Raw genomic sequence first — 9,323 nt, 5'->3', positions numbered from 1 at the left:
GCCTCCTGCCAAGACAAGCCCTGCAGCTCGCAAAGGCCATGAATGATGGCCTGTACAAATAAACCAATTAATAAAATAAAACATGCACACACTGCAAATATTACCTTCATGCTGGACCGATCTATTGAAATGTGCCTGCAGATGCGTTTGCACTTTTGCCAACCGTGTTGGTTGGAAAACTGAAGCATCACAAAATGGACAGTGGAAATGACTGCAGCATTTGATGCACTGTATTAGTTCTGGCAGAGACCCCCCTTTTTGAATTGTTAATATCCATCTGGGAAAAAATACACGGCATCGACAAGATCTCCTGTAACCAGATTAGATTTATCAATGTATACCATTCATAAATTTGTTGTTGAATTGATTAAACAAAAAGTTAACGGTACATTCTTTCCAGATAATCGGATCCAATTTGCATTCAGTTTTATTAGTGGACCAGTGATGGGAAGTCCGAGTCATTTCCACAAATCGGTTCTTTGGAACGGATCGATACAAAAAACAGGAATTTAAAAAATAAAAGTTTGGGGATGATGACATGTTGTAATTTTGTAACCACGTGCAGTTTTTTTTTTTTACAACCATGATCCATCTTTGAAAATCAAAACCAAATATAATTTGCATTTACATTCAACAATGCTAACATCCTTTACATCGTTTGGCTGGTTTTGATAAATAAAAATAAAATACGGATATGAGTTGACAGCTGGGGCCCGTTCTTCGTACGTCGCTTATGATCCTCAAATCTGGCCCACGAGATCCACTTTCCTGCAGAGTTTAGCTCTAACCCTAATCAAACACACCTGAGCATGCTAATCAATGTGTTCGGGATCATTAGAAAATCACAGGTAAGTGACTTTGATCAGGGTTGGAGCTAAACTCTGCAGCGCATTGGCCCTCTAGGGCAAGATTTGAGGAACCCTGTAATAGATAAATTAAATTTGCACTTTTTTTTATTTTATTTTAATTCTTTACATGATTCCCAATTAGGCTATTTATATTCACGATTTCTAATATTTGTACAGGCTTTACATTTTTATTTCAATGTAGTAATTAGCAATTCATTTAATTTTATATTTGAACAGATTTGTTACGTGACAGCATTAATTAAAGTTCCTTAAGGGTCAAGATCATGTTATCTGCATCTCCTGCGCTCCATCAAACCACTCCCATAATACCTGTCATCACTCAAATGAATGCACGACTCTACATTATCTGTATAGCATGTGTGTAAGACTCGAATACAATTATGAAGTAATAATTTTATGACGAATAAATCTTTCAGTGTGTAAAACTGGCTGTGTCTATAAAGACTACACAACATTATTATATTATCTTTAAATTAATTTTTAAATGATTATTATTTTAAATTATTGTCCCTGGATTAGTAGGGTACTCTTGTAATAAAGTAGCGGTGATAGAGGACAGATTTTAAGTATCAATTCTGCTTAAAAAGATGCGATCTAATCCTGTTTACATGAAATAAGCCTGCTCCCGAGCAGGTTTAAGTTTATGGACCTATTGCTATGATGACAGCAACTCCAGGATGAGCTTCGAAGAACCAACCAATCCAAGATCAGGCCAAATCATCAACAATCAAATCCAGCTAACGTTAACTGAGTTAGCGACGTACGAAGAACGGGCCCCCGACCTCTAATAAAATCGTAAACATCTAGTAAGTTTTATTTGTAACATTTCTGCTGTTTGGCTATTTGCTAGGCTTTTTATCCCATCAGCCTAAACACACAAATAAATAAATGAATACATTTCTAGTCCATATGGTCATAATGATACAGTTATTTTCATGGAAATATGCACAGGTACATTCAAACTAAGATTTTGATATCAATGTCATGTTGTTCTTTGGGACTTACACAGATGCAAATGTAGTTCATTGTTATGGAAATTGATGAAATGAAGACCAACTCTCAAACAGGATCATTTAATCCACATTTCAGTAGTTAGGGCTGCCAATTTAAAGTGCTTTACATCAATATTATACAAATATGCAGATGAGAGTAAACAACCAACATGGACATGGAATAAATAAAATATACAAAAACATTCATTAGTGTTGCATCTAATTTAACAAAATGTCCTAACCTATCACTATCAAAAAGGGTATGACAGGATACATAACAAATATATGCATTGCACATAGCCACTTAATACCAGTGATTTCTACAGCTGATGATAATATTTTTAAGTGGGATGTCAATTTTTTTATAATGCAATTTTCTAGAACTTTATATAAATTATACAGTACATACAGTGACTCTGAAAACACTCTTTTGCAAATGAAAATGACTTCATTACAGTGTAAGAGCTAAAATACTACAGTACACACTTGCTTATTCCAGGTCTAAAGGTTGACAGTGTTTTGCAGAGGGAAAAAAGTAAAGTTTTATTTGACACAGCAGTATTTCTAAAGCACACTTGTCTTCAATAGGTGTCCATATATAAGCATTAAAAAGCATACAATTATGAGAACTGAAAAACTATGTCTGCTTTACAATACTTCATTATTTTCAATATATAAAAATCAATATATGAAGTACAGCATAAGAGTATCGCAATCATCTTTCAGACGCTAAATATAAGCTCAAAAGACATAATAAATGGAAAAAATAGATTATTGATTATATAATAATAATTGTTAGTAAATATATTCAGCTCATCAATAAACCAAAAAAGATTGTCTAATAAAGGGATGAGGATCATACATCCGCCCCGTCAATGTGTATATGCTACACTACAGTAAATACAAGATAAAGCAAACTACAGTGGGAACTTTCTTCGACACCCTGATTTTAAGACTATATATTTTAACAAACTTCTTGGATTTCTGCAATGATCAAAATGATACAGTCATAATGATACAGTTATTTTCATGGAAATATGCACAGGTACATTCAAACTAAGATTTTGATATCAATGTCATGTTGTTCTTTGGGACTTACACAGATGCAAATGTAGTTCATTGTTATGGAAATTGATGAAATGAAGACCAACTCTCAAACAGGATCATTTAATCCACATTTCAGTAGTTAGGGCTGCCAATTTAAAGTGCTTTACATCAATATTATACAAATATGCAGATGAGAGTAAACAACCAACATGGACATGGAATAAATAAAATATACAAAAACATTCATTAGTGTTGCATCTAATTTAACAAAATGTCCTAACCTATCACTATCAAAAAGGGTATGACAGGATACATAACAAATATATGCATTGCACATAGCCACTTAATACCAGTGATTTCTACAGCTGATGATAATATTTTTAAGTGGGATGTCAATTTTTTTATAATGCAATTTTCTAGAACTTTATATAAATTATACAGTACATACAGTGACTCTGAAAACACTCTTTTGCAAATGAAAATGACTTCATTACAGTGTAAGAGCTAAAATACTACAGTACACACTTGCTTATTCCAGGTCTAAAGGTTGACAGTGTTTTGCAGAGGGAAAAAAGAAAAGTTTTATTTGACACAGCAGTATTTCTAAAGCACACTTATGTCTTCAATAGGTGTCCATCAAGGCGGTAGAAGAGGAGGTTTGAAGGTGCAGGTCCCAGCGCAGTGACGGGGAGTCAGCATCTTACACGAGAAATGGTGTAGTGCGTCGTGAGCTTCTGGGAAAAAAGTGAATGAATAATTTAAAACAAAAGCGGCACATGATTGTCTGTGTTGGTATGTGTATAGAGAGAAACAGAGTGTGAGAAACAATGTGTTCTAGGACAATAACTGCTATAATAAACTGCGGTGTGGCTCAAGTCTGCTTCTAAAATAATATATAAACTGTCTACAAATGAACATCTAGCTGGCATGGGTTATCAAAATTATTCAAGGTCACACTTTTGAATACTGTCATACTGTGCCTTCCAAGGATTTTTTTCAAGTCCTTTAGTTATCCTGAACGCTATTATTTGCTTGCCTTTGCTAGAATCAATTACCTTTTAACTTCTGCTGAATAGCATAACCTGTCTCTCTCTCATGGTCCAACTCGCTTCACAAAGTGTCTGCTCAGGAGAGACAAAGGATATCTCAGGTGTGGAAAACTAATTTTTCCCCTCATCCAAACTGGTTCAGTTTTGTGCATGGGATTTTTTAGGCATTCAAGTGTACGTGTTTCAGAAGTTGATAAAAACCATCAGATCCCTGTCTATGCTTGTCCCTTACTGCAGTAATGCAAATGCATAAACCTAATGCTTAGTAGCACATAAAACAGTCATAAGGACTGAACAAACTCCAGAAAGGACCACAAAAAGTCCTAAAAGGATGTGATCAGTTCTGATTAGTGTATTGTTGTTCTATTAAATAGAAAGCCAGAACTTGTCATGTGAAGTCAAACGCTTACCTCGAACAATCTGGAGTTGCTGCACCATTTCCTCTCTGTATGAGAGCTCTCTTTTCATTTGGTCTTGAAAACTGTCTAAGAAAAAAATGTGAAGTAAATTAAATATCAAAGCACATTTGTGTTTATCACTATATAAGAAAAGAAACAATTATATAGTGCTTTGCAAAAATATTCAGACCCTAATTAATTCTTTCGACTGCTTTTAAGTTTAAAGCACTGAAACTTAAAATGATTTGTTTGTTATGTATATGTTTATGTCTAAAAATGAACACAGACCATTTACAATACATCTTAAAATTGTGTACAGTCAAATGTTGTCGTTGTAAGAATCCGTTTTCATCAGCCTCTCCAAAAATATTCAGACCCTAATTAATTCTTTCGACTGCTTTTAAGTTTAAAGCACTGAAACTTAAAATGATTTGTTTGTTATGTATATGTTTGTCTAAAAATGAACACAGACCATTTACAATACATCTTAAAATTGTGTACAGTCAAATGTTGTCATTGTAAGAATCCGTTTTCATCAGCCTCTCCAATATTCGTTTTTCCTGTGTTTAAATCATTGTCATGCTAAACTTTATCACGTGTTTCAGTATTTTGTTTCTGTTGCAGTAGTTCACTATTTTCTGTAAAATTAATTCTCAATTTAAAAAAGATGAAAAACCATGCAATTGTATCTATTCATCGGGAGCATAACATTCAACCAAATGACCGCTAAATCTTTTCACTTATGAATGTTGGCAGATTTTTTATGTGGTGCCCCTGTTATGCAAAACTCATCTAAATCTATTGAGCCCTGTTGATTGTTGGACTCTTTGTTCTATCTCCGTTTACACATGACAATATATTTTTTTAATTGTAATTTTTAATGCAGCTATTAGTATTTCATTTTAAATGACCAACTATTAATCAGCATTTTACAGGCAGAGGCAATTAGTAATGCATTTGTATCCATTTTCATAAACTTGATTATATTAAAACAGTATTTTTTTATTGTTTTCCAAGTTTCAGTTCTTATAAATCAAAATATCAAAATATCTAAGTATTTAAATTTAGAATGACTTAAATTCAAGCTATTGTAAGTTTGTAACAACCTATAAATAAACATTAGAGAATTAGTTAAGGATCTGATATTTTTGTATATGTTTAGTAAAGTGTAAATAATACATTACATTTTTTTTAACATAACCTACCTTTTAGATTCTGGAATTCACGCTCCAACTTTTTTCTAAGCTCAACTTGTTCCACGAGTTGTTTCTGCAATTCCTCTGTTAAAATAAAAGCAGCAGCTCATGCAAATGTTTTAAAATGACTTTAAATTACAAAATGATTAATGGTTTTATTACCAAAATAAACAAAATTGTTATGCTATTGCTAAAACCCCCATGGAAACCATAATTTCTTTAAAAAAAAAAAAATTTCAACTAATTTTCTTTTCAGCTCTTCTAAATGCAGCACATATTGTTTTGCTTACCTTTGGCCATGCTCTCTATGTTTTTCTCAATTAAGGAGACCCTGCTGCCAGTGTCCTTGCGCACTGATTCCTCGTCTGCACACACAACAAATACATATGAAGCAAATCAACAGACTAGTGTTGAATATTAGGAGGTCCAGTTAACGATACGCACCTTCATTTGGTTCCTTCAGGCGCTCCTCATTGATGTTGGTTTGATCCTGATGATTTTTGGGTTCCATCTCTTCCACCGTAGATGAAGGTTCTTCTTCGTGCACGTCTTTAACTATAAGCATATATATTTATGTTAAGATAGACTTTGTTTTCTAAAAAATTAAGAAAGAAAAATCCACATGAAAACAGGCCTACCACTCGGTTCGCGTTGGTAAGTGGTCTTTGAACCAAAATAAGATGTGCTCATTTGATGCACGTGCTCGTCTCGTTCACCTGAATAGACCTGTAAAATTGAGAAGACAATTATTCGCAATTATCCAATTTTGCATTTTCTATTTGAATGCGAGTGGAACGTCCGCTATGTTGATCTAATTACATTTTCAAAGAACTAAGATTATGAAGAGCCATATCCACTTACAATAAATTTCCTGAATTAATCAGTAGCCTAAGTTTAAAATGCAGCGCGACAATTATCCCCATAATCTGGATGCATTCAGCTTACTTGCTCATTTTAAAACATTAACAATAATTAGCCGAATTATATAAATTAGATTAGAATAAGACGCACTTAATAAAATTTGTTATAAATCGAAAAGATTTACTTATAGTTGAATGGAAAAAAAAACATTAATAATATTTTTATTTTTAAATTTAAAAAAGACATTTCCTTAATTCTACTTTTCTGACGGCTTTTATATAACGGGCAACTTTTTAAAGATATTTATATTTTAAAATAATAGAGAATAAATACAATGTTTAAAAGAAATATAATAATGAATAATTTCATAAAAAATCAAGCCGTTTAATAGGCTACCCAACCCTGCTTTTTAAAATAATGAGAAAAGAATCTTAGCTATTAATACAAAATCGCAGGAATTACGCATGGTTCTGTATTTAGTTACTCACTTCAAAGCGCGTCGTGTGTTTATTGCCGTGACTCTCCAAATCAGACGACCGCGTTTCACTTGAATTCGTCGTGTGTAGATCACTCACGGTGTGCATTTGGCTATTGTCCTGGTCTTGATCTTTTACCCCGTCACTTTGCGCTACGGTCAAACCGTGAGGACTCCGCCGGTCATCCACAGTCAGCTGCAAACACTCCTCGTCCTCGTGCACTTTATGTGACTCCACATCCACATCCGGATCGTCCACGCTGTCCACGTCCGGAGACACTGATCTATAACTAGAACTTTCACTCAAGAAATCTGGTGACATATAACCAGATCGAGGACCAGAATACGGACCCCTGTTTCCGTATAGCTTTGCGATGCTCTCAACATCTTTAACAACCGGCCTGAATGCAGATATGTAGCTTATTTTTCTTGGGGTGGCTGGCATCCCTTCTATAGACCTGCTCTCATCCCCAGATTTATCCTCCTCGTTTCTGGTGGACTGAGTGCTGGAACACCGTTCGTTATCAAGTAGACTGTCTTTAGGGGTGCTCGTGCTTCGGTCACTTTGCTCTGACACGTCTAGCTCACTATGTCTAGTGCACAACACGTCAGGTGGAGGTTTAGGCTGGGCATGGTGGTATGTTGGCATGGCCAAACTGCCTGTTGCAGGCCAAAACATCGGAAAGGAGGGATAGGCACTGTCCTTCGCGCTCGGCCAGAACACACCTGATAGGTTTGTTTTGTTTGGCTCTCCCATCACCACACCGTCATCCTTCTTCTGACACAATCCAAACGCCGGGAATCCGTATGGATGTGGAAAGAGCGGTGGTGGAATTTTCTGCAACATCCCAAAACTCTTACTGGGCACCGGAATAACGGGGTAACTGCGTATGCTGCTCGGCATCGTCACGTTCCCCCTGTCATCCTCACATCGGAGCGTTTTGTGGGGCACCTCAGACGGTTCCCTCTGGGTCTGACCTCTCGGTACTTGCGTACTAAGCGAGGACGAACGATCAGACCCACCGATTGGCAGCGTCCTCTTGCGGCTGCCACCGTTAAACATGGCTTTGACGTCTTCCCAGGCATGGGACACGTCGTCCGGTGAGTTTTTATCGGTTAGTTTTAAGTGTCTTCTCCACGAATTGAAGTTTGCTGCGTCGGGTTGCGTGTATTTGGACTCCGGCGTGCGATGAGAGTGAAAGATGAACTTGTTTGGAGAAAAATACAAGTTGCAGAACGAACACTTAATGCACTTCGCTCTCGAGCTGTTGTATCTGGCCGGGATGAAATTGCCCCGGCTGCCCCACGCGCATTCGTGCGACACGTCAAAAGCGAAATTTTCTGGTAATTTCGGTGGGCTGTGGGCGCCCAGAAACGACTTGCAGAGCCTCTCGGCCTCTCGCTTTGTAATCATCCCGCAGCGTCTCGAGGAAATAGGCATAGCCCCTGCGCGCCTGAGAATCTCCAGCTGGACCGGAGTGCACTGCACACAAGTGATGCCCAGGGCCACGCGCCGGTTGTGGATTTCGTTATAGCTGTAGTTCTTCAGGAGAGTGTTGGATATTTGGGCTAGGCAAAGTCTCTCTTGACCATCTATGACTAGTGAAACGATCGGTATTCCATATAAAGAGGTCTCACTGACTTGGTTCGGCTTAAGTGTTGGCCCAGAGTAAGACTGCAAGTCTTGTTTAGAGTTCGGCGAACAGCTGGAGTCTCTTCCAGCCGGCAGCTGATTTGGGATGGATTCCATTCCTGGAAATCTGCGAAGGTGGATAGAAGGAATATTTTTAAGTACACTATTGTGTATAGCCTACTGGTTTACAGACTGAAACAAAAAACGACTAGGCTATTATTGTCTTATTTTACAGAATTGTAAAAAGATCAAATGTAATAATAATCATAATAGCCTAATGAGAAGAAGAAGAAGCAGAAAATCATATTTAATGCCTCGATGGCCACCATGGTTACATTAATCTATTTTTTAAAAATTCCGTCTAAAGATCTTTGTAAATAGGTTATAGGCTACCGAGATGGCCGTAGTGGTAGGCTATTAACTTCTGGGAAATTCATTTTAGTTTATTTACCGTTTGTTTACAATACAAGTTTACTTTTTGTGTTGAACAAAAGACAGTTTAGAAAAAGCAAACAAGTGTTGTGTCAACACTAGAGATTATAGAGGAAATGATTCCTTGAGCCTTGCCAAAGAGCTTAACAAAGGTGTAAGAAGTTTTAAGCCGCTTTAATTGTAATTACTAAAGATGTGTTTTACATCTTTGATCTGTTGATAAACCAAATGAACTATAATTAAGATTACAACTCATTTTTCTATTTTCAATTTAAGTAAAACTTAAAATGCGCATCAAGTACAACTGATTATAGCTATATCTATAGACATTTGTAAAGAGGCTATATTTAAATAGATTGCAAACATTTATA

At 36.2% G+C, this 9,323-nt stretch overlaps 1 protein-coding gene across 2 annotated transcripts; it reads right to left on the bottom strand.

Annotated features, from left to right (window-relative positions):
• Positions 1–3,344: 3,344 nt before the first annotated feature.
• On the bottom strand, positions 3,345–8,637 carry skor1b (SKI family transcriptional corepressor 1b). 2 transcript variants are annotated; one of them, XM_016483324.1, is made up of 7 exons: positions 6,901–8,637; positions 6,190–6,277; positions 5,996–6,106; positions 5,842–5,916; positions 5,561–5,635; positions 4,368–4,442; positions 3,345–3,642 (listed from the first exon to the last, which is right to left on the bottom strand). In XM_016483324.1, the coding sequence occupies exons 1-7, from the start codon at positions 8,635–8,637 to the stop codon at positions 3,545–3,547; spliced, it is 2,259 nt and encodes a 752-aa protein (XP_016338810.1). In that variant the 3' UTR covers positions 3,345–3,544. The 2 variants fall into 2 exon arrangements, 1 of the variants encoding a protein (XP_016338810.1); XR_001634036.1 differs by having other exon boundaries at positions 3,628–3,642; positions 4,368–4,438.
• Positions 8,638–9,323: the final 686 nt, after the last annotated feature.

The sequence above is a fragment of the Sinocyclocheilus anshuiensis genome, unplaced genomic scaffold (genome assembly GCF_001515605.1).
Source record: "Sinocyclocheilus anshuiensis isolate Anshui unplaced genomic scaffold, SAMN03320099.WGS_v1.1 scaffold481, whole genome shotgun sequence".
Taxonomy (NCBI): Eukaryota; Metazoa; Chordata; class Actinopteri; order Cypriniformes; family Cyprinidae; genus Sinocyclocheilus; species Sinocyclocheilus anshuiensis.
Note: the sequence above shows the minus strand (reverse complement) of the source record. Positions and strands in the feature narration are given on the sequence as shown.

Coding starts and splice junctions, on each gene's coding strand:
- skor1b (XM_016483324.1), bottom strand. CDS start 8,637: ATGGAATCCATCCCAAATCAGCTGCCGGCTGGAAGAGACTCCAGCTGT. Junction 5,636..5,841: donor CATAGAGAGCATGGCCAAAG/GTAAGCAAAACA, acceptor TTATTTTAACAG/AGGAATTGCAGAAACAACTC. Junction 4,443..5,560: donor TGAATTCCAGAATCTAAAAG/GTAGGTTATGTT, acceptor TTTTTTTCTTAG/ACAGTTTTCAAGACCAAATG.